Source organism: Onychostruthus taczanowskii, unplaced genomic scaffold (assembly GCF_017590055.1).
Source record: "Onychostruthus taczanowskii isolate IOZ18803 unplaced genomic scaffold, ASM1759005v1 scaffold4, whole genome shotgun sequence".
NCBI classification, from domain to species: domain Eukaryota; kingdom Metazoa; phylum Chordata; class Aves; order Passeriformes; family Passeridae; genus Onychostruthus; species Onychostruthus taczanowskii.
Window position 1 is genome coordinate 2,867,490 of NW_024501459.1, and position 16,183 is coordinate 2,883,672.

The following is a 16,183-nucleotide window of genomic DNA, read 5'->3' on the forward strand; positions in this document are numbered from 1 at the left end:
TAAGGGCAACAGATTATCCCTAAAGTTGGCTCCTCCAAGACTGGGCTCTGGACTGTGGGAAGGACATAACCTGAAGCTGGAGGGAGCTAACTCACTCAAGCTACAAAATAAACATTTAATCGTGTCTGAAGTGTCAGGATAGGTGGACTGGGAATGGGGAGGATAGTTTCTCCTGCTGTGAACTATTCACGTTTTTCAACAGTGGGAATATTATGTTCCTCCTCTTCCTCTCAAACTTAGATTTTTCTTTGATTAATTCACCATTTATGAAGGAAATATAATTGCTCACTAAGTGCTTAGACACTATACTTCTATTTTGCAGAAAAAGAAATCACGGCTCAGTTCTGGTTAAAAACTGCTGTAATGGTATTATCATCATCATGAACTTGAAGAAGCTGAGCCCTAGCTGCAGAATGAATGCAGAAACCAGCACATAAGAACTGCCCTATCTAAATCAGACTATTTCCCACAGCATCTTCCAAGTATGTCTACAAATATGATACTAAATAATTTCTCTATGCTCTGTTCCTTTATGATGTATCAGTTACATGCTGTACCAAGTCATTCATCATCCAGACAGAATTTGTACAAAAATATGTCAGTCTACAAATTGGCTGTAAAAGTTTCCAAATATTTTTTTTTTTCTGTCATACGTCTACCAGTATTTCACCTTGTCACTAGTACTATGTGAAGGATCTTGGCCATATAATGGAAATGTGTTTCAATTGTACATGTGAAGCCTTCTCCCAGAATAATCCCGTTCTTCCTGAATGTAAGATTGTCAGTCAGCTCCAGGTAATTTAATTTTGGTAACTAAAAATTCCTTTCAAGTTTTCAGGTGCTAATGTCCTTCTTTGGGTATTTTCCTCACTCCTATAAGGCCTTCATGATTAAATATGGTTTTGTTTGTTTTTTAAAAAATTTTTAATAGAGAATTTAAAAATACTAAAGTAGGCATTCATTAGTGTAAGGTTAAAAGTGGTGTGATTAAAAAAAAAAATCTCCTTTTATTCATAAAAGTAACAAACATCTCTTAGATGTTCATTACAAGAAAAAAAAATCTCTATGAAGTTATAAGTCTTTCAAAACTACAGTTTCCCAAGGGGATATTGATAATCTAATGTCTTTGAGTGGGGTACAGGTCTAATTCCAAGACTGGAAGAGCTGTAATGCAAGATTACAATAAAGGAAGGAAAATAAGTGTACACCTCAATAAGTGAATTTCTTTGAGATTGGCAACTGTCAAAGACCACTGTCTGAATCGGGATTTCCAGTTGCTGTGCTTAGTGACAGAATCCATTGCTTTTGTTGGAATAAAAACCAAGAGCAACAAAGAAAATAGGTTCTGTTTAGAGTCTTAGTTATGTTTACAGCAATAAACCACAAAGCAGTCGTGCAGAAGCAGCTCTCTGGATTCCCGGCTGGTACAATTAATCTAGGAGCTGGTGTACTCTCAAAGAACACATTTTTGAGGACTGAAAAATGCTGGAAGGAGAGTATGCCCTGATTCTGTTCTCCTTGATTTCAACAGGAGCAAAACCAGGTCCTCAATCTGTGTGTAATTCACATGATGTACTTAGCTAAACAATTAAGTCACAGCTCTGACATCTGATATTTATTTTAAGTTCTTTGAGCCAGATTCTCTTTTCTGAGCCAACCCTTTTTTCTGTTCTGGGGGCACAGTGTCTATAAAAGCATGGATTTTCCCAGCTGGAGATTCTACCAGCATGAATAACTCTTTACCCACCTGGCAAAATCAGCTTTCATGGTATTTCCTCCTCTATTCCACCCTCTGAATCTTTACCATACTCTTATAAGAAAGCGTAAATTACTAGGCCTGGGCTACATTCCTCATTACCATGCTTCAAATATCCTTAGCCTGTATACTTGCCTCTTCAAATTAAACCTGTATGGTTAATTTGAAATAATCCTTAGGCTATTGTGACTGAGGTAAAAGCAGAGTCTGCTGTGGTGCTTCTTCTGTGATATTTCAGAGGACATACAACAGAGGATCCTTCCAAGGTGTGTTACCAGTGAGATACCTCAGAAGCTCTAAACCCCTGCACTCTGGGTCACTTCCATCTGTGCAGGCCATGCTTAATAATTTAATCATAGTGCAAGGTCATCCCTAAAGACCCTCAATCCAAGCACGCCAACATCTTAACCCCAACCTCCACTCTAAGAGAGCAGAGGGTAAAGACAGATTCAACTGAAAAATTCCACACAATCCAAATAGAGCGTTTGTCAACCATTGCCTGACTGGGGAACCTTATGACTCCTATGTTATTGTAGGGGATGCATGCAATGAGAATAACTTTAGGTGAGACTAGTTTAATGGAGATTAAAAAAAACAGGATGCAGTTTAACACTGCACTTACCTGAGTCTACTTTAAGCAACAATGTAGTGTGGAACTGATCTGCTGGGAAATGTGAATGCTCACAGGGGAGAACACACTCCTATGTGTGCTGTCAGAAGTAGTGTAACAATGCTAAGACATTGTGAAGGGACCACCAATTATACAAACTTCATCCACACCTTTGAATACGTTCAGGCTGTCAAGGATCTGAGTCCAATCTCAAAATGCACTCACATCCTAATCCCTTTTGCCTGTGCTCTTTTTTGACTAACTTAAACCTGGAGCTCTCCACAAGTATATGCTGGTACATAGTGTGGGCCACAGTGCCTCACAGTGATTTCAGTGTCACAAACAGATATTTTCACATTATAGACTCTGCCTTGGGCAGCTGAAGAGTCATCCATTTCGGAGGGACTGGAAACTGGTAGCAAACATGTTTACCACACAGAAGGAATTAAAAAAAAAAAAAAAAAAAGAATAAGTATGGAAAGTGTGGTTTCTAAGAAGAAATTAAAGGTCTGGTTGGGTATCTCACTACTTATTTCATTGTATCCCCTTTAGCTACCATATAGTTGTGCCCCACTTCTGGGGAGAATTCTGTTCTAAGGTGTGAGTTCCAATGAACACTTACAGCTACCTACCACATTTATCTTCCATACACAATATAATGGTCCAAAAAAGTAGGCTCAGACCTTCATGTGCAGAGATTTTTGGCCAAGGAAATGAGTCAACTTGGGAGGTAAACAACACCAAAGAGAGCAACATTTAGAATGCAGCAGCCTCTTCTGATTCAATGCTTTTTAATCAGCCACTTTCCAATAATTCATTAAGACTTGAACAAAGAGATTGAGGCATTGGCTTCTTCTAGGGCTTCAGCCAAGCGTAATGAAATTATACCAGGATATATTTACAAGGTTGGATATCTTGAACTCAGCTGTAATTATGTTTATTAGTAATTCTTCAATAGCTGCTCAGAAAGCATATTTGTATTAGTTAATCCTTGCCTGTGGAGACCCTTATATTAGCTTGGCAAAAGAACATTAAGAAGGATGGATTTCTTTTTTTTCCCTCTCAGCAAATCCCTGTTTCCATCAGAAAATGCTGTGGGATCAAGAAATAAGCCAATTGTAGAGTATATGGTTACTTTTCTGCTATTACTATTAGCGATCACTTAGAAAACAGTTAAAACTAGAAAAGATAAAGATCTAAGTTAACATATTCTGTTAAATTTTCATTGGAAATATAAAAAGTTATTTAACAACTATACTTTGTGTTATGAGACTCTGAAACAGCACCACATATATACAGATAAGCACTCTGTGCATACTTCATCTCTTTTCTTTCCTCCTCTGCCAGAGATGTGAACATGTAACACTAATACATATTTCTTTTGAAGAGTAAATAAAAAAAACTCAAAACTATTACAGATCTGATGTATGAGTTTAAGCAAAAGATCCCTCTTTAAAAAAAAAAAAATCTAATAAACAGGATGGCATATTCCTCAAACAATTAAAATGAGAAAATGTAGGGTATTATGAAACCCTTGCTATTTTGAATAATAAGCTGTGAATATGTACTTCCCCCTTTCCAAGAGGAAAGATGTATTACAATGCTATTTATTTATTAAACTTACAAACGGACAATTCACTGAAAATAATAAGGCATATAGAAAAGGCTGGTCAAACTATTCAGGCATTATTTACTGAAGCTATCTTTCCCTATTTAATTCTATAGAATTGAAATTGATCTACTGAAAAAAAATTCTTTTTTTCCATAACAGACAACAATTTTCATTAATTCCTCTATTAGCTACTCAGAATCACTAAACAATCAAGATATTTCAGATGATATTTCAGATGAAACCAGAGACTACAAATTATGCCTGCAAAGTTACTGGAGGGCTCCTGACTGAAGGCAAAACCACTCTTAGAATAAGATACAGACATTACACGTCTGTAAGTATTAAGAGGAAATTCACTTTGTGCAATTCTGCAGGACTCTATGCGAAGCACTCTGTTTTAGCTGTCATGGCTGCTAATAAATGTAGATTCTGGAATATTTGCATAAATTAAACAGAAGAACAGCTGCAATACATCAAAAGCAATATATGAACTAGTTGAATCGACTGAATGAAAACTGATGACATGTGCTTAACTGCATGCAAGCCAAACTCAGCACTGACAAACACAGGCAAACTCTGTTGGTGTGAAAGGAAATAGAATCGAGTTTGCCAGAGCTTAATTAGACCCTGCTCTTTTTTCTAAATATGAATAGACTCCAGGTTGATTGCTGTGCAAATGGTAATGTTTAACTGTACTTTACATTTCCTGTGCTTATTTTAGAAATGTTTCTATTTCTTTCTGAATTAGAACAGATACAGAACTATCACAGATGGATTAATAATACACCATTTCTCCATTATAGATACTTTATTCTAACTAGTACTTTAAAGATGTTCCCAGGGATCATATGTCAGATTTATACTCAAACTAGGGTAATTTTACCCTATCATAGTTACATAAGGAGACTGCTTATAAAGCATAACTAAGATCAGAATATTTTATGTGAGAATTACATGTAAACGAATCAAAGATGGTGAGCCACTTAGACATACTAATATTGGAGGTTTGATCTTCATAAACAGGTGCAATATACATGCAAACATACATTTCAGTGGGCCAAAAGGTGCTGAGCAGAAAGAGCTAACCTTAAATAAAAAAGCAGAAAACACTTTACATAGTTTCTGACTGAGCACCTTTAACATTTCCCTGATTTTTTAATACCACTGTCACTGTTACAATATTCTGGCATTCTGAGAAAAAGTGTAACTGCAGAGAAACTGCTCCTCTTAATACTGGAGAAGTTTTCTATTCATTCTAAGATAACTCTTAACATATTTGTAATACTTAATTTCCAGATTTTCTCCTTCTCTCACTCCTTGTTCTGACAGGAAACAAACAGCTATCCCAGCCAGGAATAAAGATGGCTTTTCTTGAGGTGCTGCTCAGTTCTGGGACAGTAGACTTCAGTATAAATGTGTCGTGTGGATTTGTTTCAACGATTTTTAAAGCCCTGAGTGCATCTTACACAAGTGATCCTCCATATTCCCATGCAGCTGAATCACATATCCATGCATGGAGTGACTCCATCATGTAGGTAATGTAGATTCACCCTGTTTATGAGAAGTAGATCTGAGTGTAAATTTGCTGTATCCTTGCCAGTCCTATCCACTCAAATTATTTATTTTGTAGTAATCCCTTCTATGAAAGAATGAAAGTTGCCTGATATCTGGAAAAGTGACTTGGTACTGAATAAAAGGGGAAATCTGTATACATTATCTTCATATACAAACCTGATATTTGATCGTATAATAATGGGAAGCCCAAATTGTGGTACTTGGCTAATTTACTACTGACCAAGAGGTCCATTCAAACTTCAGGTGCATAGTATCAAATGCAAGCAATTAGCCTGATCTAGATTGCCTTCTGACCCAAAAGATTTTGTGGCCTGAAGACCACAAGAAACCCTCTTATTAAATAGGTTTCAGCTATAACTCTTTGTTTACTGTGTAAAAGACAAGTTCTGAAAATCTTTTTCCTAAATTTCCTAAATTGAAATTTCTGTGACAGCAGAGAAGTCTCCCATGTGTTAGGCATGCTATGTGATTAACAGACTAAGAAGTAATTACTCTATCATGATTAGAGTAATAACATCACAGCTATCTCCTTACTTATTTTAATCCAATGGGATGTAAGGGTTTACTAATCCAGGGCGTACATCCCCTACTGCCACATGTACTGACAAGGATGCATTTTCTAACACTTCATTTCAAAGTCATCATAAACAGCACAGGTTAAGGAAGAAAAATTGTCTGACTGTTTTCCATTAGGGTTTTATTTTGCTTTTCACTTTATTTTACAGGCTTGATAAAAAAGGAGAAAATAATTTGAGTAGCAAAGCCTAAATTAGATTTGTGCTATGTCACTCAGGATGCTGTCTAAAATCTGCAAGGAACATGACAATAACTGTTTTGCTGATGTAACTTTAAATGTTTTTCTTTAAGCCAAAGAAGCAGATTTCAAATCATGTGGTAAGATAACAAGTACTAAAATGCAATTGAACCAACTTACTGGAATTGAGAAAGAAAAACTTGATAGACTTTAAAAAATAACAACAACAAGAAACTTACAAAAAAAAAAATTAAATATTCTTAGCATTCAAAATTGTGCCTTTACCATGAGCGGTTTTTGCTTGGCTACATACATTTTAACTCTGTCTTTAAAGACAAAATATTAGGATCAAAAAGTAACCACAATTTGTAACTCCAAACAGCATTTTTCTCTGGTGTTAAATCCTATACTAAACAAGCACATTTTTAAGCCCTGTTTTGGTAAAATCTGCACATCAGTGATTTTTTTGCACAAGCAGACATAACAAAACATAGGATAATATCAAAATGGCCACTAATCAACCAAATGCTTGGATCCTTCATGTGTTAAATCTTGTTTATAACCAAAAGAATTGTGCCCTCGGTATGTAATCAATAGTCAATTAAACCCCTCACTAGAGCAACTGTTTTCCAATTGGCTGACATTAAAAACCCACAAAACTTGAGTAAATAGCCTCTAGGACTTACACAAGAGTAGTAACCTCTAATTCACAAGTGACAAAATGAAGCACTCATCCTTAAATGGAACAGAAAAGCCTAACAATCAACCACCAAAACCAAACATAAGCAAACAACTGAGCTGTTTTCTTCTTTTTTCAGTACAATGTCATCTGAAAGCATGTAATGAAAAAGAAGATATTTAGCATTACTATTAAAGTGTACTTATTTGGTATGTTTTAAAACAAGCCTTACAAACAACTAATATAGGATAAGGTTCCATTTCAGATTGGGGGTATTTTTACTCCTGTGAAATGCACTAGATAAACCTCCAAAAATTTTATTTTTTCTAGAAAAGAGGTGTTAATAAGGGGGATATGTTCCCCCTCCAAAAACTACTTTTGGGTCATTTGGAGAGATCTTCTTTAAGAATGAGATTATCTCAACACAGACAGTGGCCTTACATATACTTTAGGCATGGAAGCAGTCACCCCTTTCTCTCTGCAACCTCTCAGTGGCTCTTTTTGTATATGGTGCATCTTTCTTGGGCATCTCACTGATTATGAAGTTTTGCTTACAGCTTTACACAGTGATGACTACTTTGCAATTACTTTTACGCTGAGTTAAGCACTTCAGAAAACATAAGCCTTTATAATTCCCATTGGTAGCTCTTAAATCACATATGGGTCTAAAACACCACATCATTCTCATGAATATTGGCCTCAAACCTTATTAATTAAAAGAGGAGTCTGTGTGCCTAGATGTATGGATGTATGTATAATTCTCTTTTTGTATCTTTTTCCCTGTATACATACTTTAAAAGCAACATCATTTCTACACTTGAAGCAGTGTGCTTTCAAGACTAGAGGCTGTCTATCAAACAATAAATGTATTACAAAGCCTTATACCTGTGCACTGCCATTCTCCCACCTCTCAGAGGCTTTCCCTGGCAGACTAACACCTGAAATAACAAACCACAAAAACACAGAGACCTGCTATTCTTTCTTGGCAGAAAAATCAAATTTTGCATAATGTAAAGAAAAAAAACACACTAAATACATCAGCTCTTCACTTTGCTCACAGACTCAGGGTCAAGCTAGACTAGTACAAATTTCATGCTGCTCCTGAATTACAGATGGTAATGCATGCAGATCTACTTTGAAACCAAACTTCTGTTTTCTTTGCTATTCAATTTGCTGCATATTGGAGAAGTCCTGGTGTACTTCAGACCCAGTCCTGGTGTAATACAATGAAAATTCTGACATTCACTTTTCTGGGGCCAGACTAGTAATTGGGTGTCTTGTCATGCTAAATACAATTTTTATAAAAATAGAAATAGGACTAAAACAAAACCCAGAAGATCTCCTCATATTGATCAAAGCAAGAGCTCAACAGAAAAGCTTTTCCATATGCTGACATCCTATCATGCTCCTGGGACAGCACAGTGCACTCTGAAATGTTTGCTGCTCAGTGTACTGCAGTTCAAGAAGGCTTCTCCCTTTTTGTGCCAGGACAGCACAACGTCTCAGATATTGAGTGCCCTTCACTGGGATTAACGGGAGTGAGAGTAAAGCTCCTTGAAGACCACTCCATTTGAAGCACTGCTCTGGTACTTCACTATATTTTAGGTCTCCATGTATGTAACAACTATGTTTTATCTTTGCCCACTCCCTCATCACCTCTCAAGGCTGGCCCATATATTCTCCACCATGACACAGAAGACTTCTGTCTCATCCTAGATTTCAGATGCCTTTTGTTCAGTGGCCTGGCTCTACTGTCTGGCAGTTGTGTTTGCCAAACACAGAGTATTGCTCTTAAAAGTCATGTTGCACAATACACCTAAAAACCCAAGCAGGCAGGGACAGGAATGTAGCAGTGGTGTGACAGATCTCAAAGCCATCATAACCATGATTGGTCCAAGCACTGTGCAGAACTGAAGGAATATACAATCTCTGCAGTGTTTGGGACTTCCTTTCTTCAAAGGAAATGAAAATCTGTCCTGCCCACTTGTATTTTTCGGGTGGAACTGACACCTAACCATGGTGCAAGCAGAGATAATGGTTCTTTCCACTGAACCCTCTGCGACTATTTGTATTTCTGCCTCATGGTGTGGTGAGGTCCTCATAGCCACTGGAACCACTGGCCTGGGAATCATATTGCCCTATGGGATCTTCACTCCCCCCAGCACTCAAGCCTGCTGCCCTGTTCCAAGGACACTGTCATGTAGATGTTCAGCTGAGATGAACAGCATGTGATGATTCATTACATTTACTAACTTATGAGAATATATTTTCTTTTAATCACTGGATCAGGAATATACAAACTTAGAATTTATCTCCAGATTATGTCCACCTCATTAAAAATAAAGAGAAACGAGTCCCTTACCCATTTGGAATATGGATTATATTAATCTTTCAAAAGCAGAATATGTTTGTCTGGTTTTGTTTCAGAAAAGTCTACCTACCAACTTTACTGTAAAAATAATTGATTCAAAAATGTCAGTTACAGGATCAGGAATGATTACTGTAAATCAAAATAATTTATTTCTATTTTTTTAATGTAACAGTTATTTTTTTTAAACCACTTTCATCCACTATTTTGCTAATTTCTAAGATAGTGTGATTTTGGTAAACATGATTTTGGAGAATGTAATTTTTATTAACTCCCATCTTCTTCTAAGTTTTTTGAATGCCCAGCAATTCCTATTAACACAATACAGTGAAAAATAGAAAAAATAAATAAAAAAACCAACCAGATTATTAACCGGAATAATAATTGGATGAGGCTTAAGTATTGCAAAGAACACTGTATTATTATACCATACATTTTAATTTCTTAGAGACAAGTTTACATTCCTCAATGGTCTCCTTTTTTTATTCAAGATCTGTAATTACATTCACTGAAGTAGTTTAGTACCAGGCACAGCAGGTCTTTCAGAATTAGGGACTTCCAGCTGTAATTATCACCGCAATTACGGGAGATTTTTTTAAGTGAGGAAAAAGAACAAAACTCTTCCTATGCCTTACATAGGATACATGGGTTTGATTTAACCATAAACTAAAAGAAACCTCAAACACATCTTTCAAATCTAATTCATGATGAATAATGATTAAACTAGCACTATGTCATAGGACAACTTACAGTTTTCTGCTGCTGATGTGTAAGAAATTTTGGCATAAAACTGAACTTGTAAGTGCAACCTCAAAGTTTAAATATTTGGAGGGCCAAATTCTCTTCTCTGATATGTTATTCTAAATCTGAAGTAGATATGCTCAGGAGGCTAATTTGTACATACCCATAAACTCAGAGCAATATTTATCTTCATTCCTTCATGCTTGAAAAATGACTACTCAAAATGTTTTAAAATGTCTTGTTAGTCTCCCAGGACAAAAGGGAAATTTCAGACCCCTAACGCTTGTAGGTTCAGACAGCTCCTTTCTCCACTGTGGTGGGCAATATGTAAGGAAAGAATAGTCAGAGCAGATATTTTTATTTCTCAAGATTCTTTAAATCTAATTACATGGAAGCTATTCTGGTTTTGAGGAAAATGTTTGGATAAATGTAACAAAGAAAATCAAAGAAGAATGACAAACTATTCTAGTTCCCCTGACGTGACATCCAAAAATAACCTGAAGCTGAATCTTCTCTTTGTGAAAATACGTTTTCTTCATAAAAAAAGCTGACCACAGTTATGCACCAGAAGCAGGGGGTAGTTATAAAAAAGATTACCCATTGAAGAGCTTTCATCACTAGGATTAAAAAACTTTAAGACACTTCTTAGTGAAAAATATAAAATCACACTCAAGCATAAGAACTTCATGGAAATCAGGCAAGTAAGGGATGTTATGACAGAAATTTTAATCCTACTGGATATAATAATTGTAAGGAACAACTTGTATTTTTAGTCACATCCCACCAGGAATCCTAGAAAATATGAAGATTGCTTTTTGGTTAGTTGGAATTTCTTCTAAAGGTACTGTTCAGAGTAAGTGCTCATTCTCATTAATCAGGTCACCAAGAAAAACAGGGACAGATCTGTGTGAGGTAAGACTTTTGAACATGTAGGGATAAAAGAGATAAGAAGTTAAGACAGCTAAAGTGTTGGTGAAACTGTTATTTCCATTGCCTATGTAAGTGTCATGGGTCATACAAGAACCATGACACAAATTTTCTAAGGGTTAAGAAGCACATGACATGGAATATAACCCTGGTTATTAAGGGGCAAGAATGACCTAACGAGTCCTTTGCTGGCAGGTCACAGCATCACACTGTCCCACACAGCTGAGCAGGTTTAAGTGTCCACTCTATTCAAGGCTTGCCACTTTGCTCTGTGACAAAATCACACAAAGTAGAGCACAACTCTTATTCCCATGGCATAGCTCTAGCCAAGGAACGGTCCATGAACCACCTGCAAGCCACATCCAGATAGGGTAGCACAGAACAAAACCACTCTTGCTTTCATATCCCCTTTACGCATCTGAACTGAGTGGTACATGTACAATGTCTGGCAAGTAAGTGTTTCACTCTTCTTTTCCTGCCTCATCAAATACGCCCTGTGGGTGCTGTAGTTTTCCATTATGGCCTGAGCTAAATGAGCAGGACCCCGTCAATCTAAGGAGGAGGTCCCATCCTCTCTCAAACCTCACCCCTGGATATGTGCTGTAGCCACTTGCCCTGTGCTGCCCCTAGAATTCACCCAGTGGTACTCCAGGTCAGCTGTCTCACTATACAAATAATTAACCAAGTTCCTGAATGAAACAAAAGAAAGATAAGTGTGGAGGTGTAGCTCAGTGAGTGGCTAGACTAAAGCTGGAGAGAGTCCTGAGAGTGAGTGAATGAGAGAACAGAAGAGGAAGCGCATTTAATTTCTCCTACTATTCAACTCATTGATAATACAGAGTAGCATCCTCAGAAAGAAAAAAAAAAAAAAAAAAAAAAAAAAAAAAAAAAAGGAAAAGAGAAAACACACAGAAATTATTTGTCTTGCATTCTCTATTCTGTATACAGCACTATTCCAGATGCTTTTTGTTTCAAACAAAAGAAATAATTAGCTGCTCAATTGTCTTTTAAATCAGACACTTGGGTTTGATTTTCAGCAGCTACAGACAATCAAAATACATAAGTCCAGTTTCAAATGCTTGGCTGACTACTCAACTGAATGCAACAACTTTCCTGTCTGAGGCTAAGATAAGCCATTCTGTTCAGCTGATGATCAGGTGCTACCAGCTGGAGTAAAAAGCTTCCATTAATGTGTTGGTGACAGGAGTTATAAAAAAGAGTTAATTACTTGTAAGAAAAACCTTGTCACAGTCCTCTATCCCAAAAAACAAGTACATACCATCATGACAGGTACTAATTTTTGTCCTTGGTATTGGTAACAAAAAATGAGATGAATATAAAAATGGGACTGTTATTTAAACTGTAGAATGCTCTTTCCAGGCTGGAGAGACAGCTGCCTTTGTGGCTGCCCTAGGACACTGTACCTATGTCAGGGATAACTGGAGAATTTCTCTAAGGATCTTCATCTGTTCCTTTTGTGTACAACATAGTTACTGAAAGTAACAACTAACAGAAAACACTATCTTACTGTGTATAATATTGATGGGTTTAAGAAAACTCCCCTTCAAAGTTGCATAAATATTATGAAATATTTCTACTTTCTATAGTTAAATAGAATTATTTAGTTAAGAGCAAACACCTCAAATGGGAGAGGCTGTTGTCCAAAACAGAATTTTTTTCCTCAAACCACCTGATAATAGTAATTTGTGCAATAATTATTGCAAAGTATAAACCTGTGACTAATTCTCAGGTTTATACTACTTTGTATTTCATTCTCTTGAAAAGAAGAATGTAATACTTCATGTACTCTGCCTTGAAAAACCATTTTACATTTTTTCTTGGGCTGTGGTCTTGTTCACAGCACATAAAGAATTCAAGCCACAGCAAATAAACAGTTATGACCAGTCACGCTGATAACCTGCAGCATCTTCTCCAGTCAGCACACAAATCTGCAGCCGTCTGGTTTGGGCTGGCTTTCCATAACTACCAGAGACTTTGTGGTCTGAAAAAGCAAGAATATCTGGAAGCTCACTGGGACATTCACCCCCTTACAGATGTATGGTTCAATACTTGGAGCAGATCAGGCTAAGAAGCTTCCATGGCCAGAGCATTGTTTACTTGTTGATGGATAAATTTTATCCCAGTTTCCTTAGAACGTGCAGCAATCTCCCTGCGCAAGTGCCACCCTACCAATCAATTATTCACCTATTAACTTCTCCATTTGTCACCCAACTTCAAGTTTTTCGAAAATGGAGCTTCCTTTCATTTAAAACAGGCTACTGAACAGAAAAGAATAAGTCTACCAGTGAGACTTGAGGAGGGCTGCATCTCAGCTTCACCTATTACCAGCCATCAGCCACAAGGGCGCTCTCCAGGGACACAAATCCCTAAGAAACCAAACTTCCTTGGGTTTCCTCAGTTAGGTTTTTCTCCAGCAAGGTCTGTGGCAGACAACAAGAGAAAAATATTAATGGGCCACAGGCAGGGACAGTCACTAGATTCTCCTTTTTTGCGGCACTGCACCATCCTAACTCACACAGACCCCTCAGGCAGCTCTGCTCCAGGAGGAGATGCTTTTGCATGGCTCTACATCAAGCCTAGAAGTGTCAGTCTCCTGGCCAAGGACACTGTGACTATCACCAGGCAGCTGTGCTTGGTCCTGAACTGTCCCTGCTGTCCCTGCCAGGCCTGGCCCGTGTCAGTGTTGCAGTGCTCCCTGACCCAGTTTGAGCGTCCTCTGAAAGGTGAAATAAGCCCCATGCCCATCTCGGTCTGGACCTTCTGCACCTGCCCTGCAAAACTAGAGAAGTGCATCACACGGGAACCAGCAAAGTTGGAGAGGAAGTTTAAAGGAGTGTGTCTAGAGAGCTGTCGCTCAGATCGGTCATTTATCCTCTGTGCAGATCAGAGCAGCCGTCCTAAGACTAGGGAGAAATGGGGCTCCCCCAGTGCTGTGCTGCAGTATAGGGAAGTTGGAAGGCTGGCTCTGAGGGGCTGTATATCAATGGTGGTCGCAGCTGACCTCCCGGCCGAAGGTGCCGAAGTCCCAGTGACCCTCTCCTCCCTTCCGACTCGGATACCCCCACAGCTCCAGCCGGGGAGCGGGGCTGGGCTGTGCTGCCCTCAGCGGGGCTCGAACTCAGCAAAGGCAGAGCCCCCGCCGTGGCAGCCCCGGGGCGATGGGAGAGCATCCCCCGACCCGCTTTCCTCTCGCCCGCTCCCTCCCGCAGCGGGATGCGCCGGCAAAGGAGCCGTCGGGCTCGGCCGCCGGAGGGAGCGGCAGGGACGGGATGCGGAGGGGCTGCACCCCCGGGCACCCTGCGCGGGGCAGCGCGGCTTCTCTTACCTCCGTGCCGGGCGGCGGCGAAGAGCCGGGGGGGCGGCGGGGCGGCGGCGGCGGCGCGGGGGTCTGTCGGAGGGGCACTGCCGCCGCTGTAGCGCCGGGAGATCACCCGGTCCCTCCGCGGCGGGCGGGGCGGCAGCGGGCGGCCGTCGTCGCCCAGGGCTTGGAGGAGGATGTCGAGGAGCGCCCCCCGCTCGGCTCCGGCGGCGGGCACGTCCCTGCCCTCGGCGCCCGGCGGCGGCGGGGCCGAGGCCAGCAGCAGGAGCACGATGGCGGGCAGCGCCTGGCGCTTCTTCGCCCCTCGCATCTCTGCGGCGCTGGGAGGAGGCAGAGAGGGAAGGCGGTCAGCGCCGGGCCCGGCCCGCACCCCAGCCGCCCGCCCCCCATGCCGCGCCCCGGGGCACGAATATGTNNNGGCCGCCACCCGCTGGCCCCGCCGGCCCCCGTGCGGTGCCGCCGCGCTCGCCCGGCTCCACGGAGGCTGCGTTTAATAGACACGGATTAGAGGAAGGTTTTTAACCGCGCCGCACATGTTCGCCGTACAGGGTTTCGCGGGGGATTTGCTCGGCTCCCTTTGGCCCTGGAGTCCCAGGGCCCGCGGGTGCCTCCGGGTTCTGCCGGCCGAGCGGGGCGGCGCGGGAGCCCCGCGGTGGGCCAGCCTTGTCCAGCCGCCCCGGCGGTGCCACGCCGGGAGTTCGGAGAGCGAGCACGGACGCCTGTCGGATGGAGTTCACTGAGGGGCAGGTTACATTGGAAGTGCCGCACATCAGGGTAGAAAGGGCGAAAACAATTACCACAGGCTGGGGCTTCGAGAGCAGCACTTAATGCCCTAAGCTATTCTAATTATAGAGAACGGGTAGGATTAAGAGGGAGGGAGGGAAATTCTGTTGTTTGCAAACTGTTTTCTAGCTGGCCTGCCTTGCAAATCCTCTTGGGCGAAGGAGTTAATCGGAGCCTCAAGGGAGCCGGCTTTCCCCGACGGCTCGGGCTCTCCCTCTCTCCCTGCCGTGCCGGGGCGCACGGCAAACCCGGGGAGTAACCGGGGAGCGACCCGCGGTTCGCTGCCGGGGCAGCGACACCTCCTCGTTGCACGCCAAGATCCCCCGCGGAGAGCCGGCTGGCGGCCGCTTACCTTCAGGCAGAGGCGAGTCCGGCTGGGTGCGTGCGGGCTGGGGAGCGAGGTGCCGTGCCGCCGTCGCAGAGCCCGTGTCCCCGCGGAGGCTCCGCCGGGCGCGGAGTGGGGCGCTCGGTGCTGCGCCCGGAGATGGGGGATGCGCCCTTCAGGGCCATGCGCTTCTCTTATATAGTCCACACCGGCGTACTCATTTGAGTACTATCGACTTTAGGTGGGTGGCAGTCGATGGAGACACCTCTGGTAATCACTCTTGGGCTCAGAGAGGGTCTTTTCTGACAAACTTCCTCCTCCCCGTTTGTCCCCCGGTGGATGGCAACTGAAAGCTGCGTTTGAAGTGACTCTGATCTATTTGTGAAATTAGATTTCCCTGAAGATTGGGGAACGCTTACTAATAAAGCTGCCGGCTCAAGAGATTAAAATGTGCTTTAACTTAGCGGGATTCCCTTGGGAGTACAGCAAGGAAACTATTTAATTCCCCCCTTTTTTTATTGAACCAAGAAGCCGCGAGCAAAGTCTGAAGTGGGTATAAATTTGGTTCTATTTTGATGTCAAGGAAAGTGGTAGTCTGTCTTTGGCCGGTGAATTCACAAACCGTGAACCTCATAAAAGTTTGTTTCTTCAAAACAGCTCTTTTAATTTTTGACAATGACACTTAATTAAAAGCTCACAAAAAAAGATAGTGA

The 16,183-nt window shown here is 41.1% G+C and overlaps 1 protein-coding gene across 1 annotated transcript in view; it reads right to left on the reverse strand.

Moving 5' to 3' along the window:
* Positions 1-14,672, reverse strand: part of ALKAL1 (ALK and LTK ligand 1) — a 35,483-nt gene extending 20,811 nt beyond the window's left edge. Inside the window, exon 1 of the mRNA XM_041412996.1 lies at positions 14,369-14,672. Coding sequence (XP_041268930.1) covers positions 14,369-14,672 — 304 coding nt within the window. The remainder of the gene's footprint in view (positions 1-14,368) is intronic.
* Positions 14,673-16,183: the final 1,511 nt, after the last annotated feature.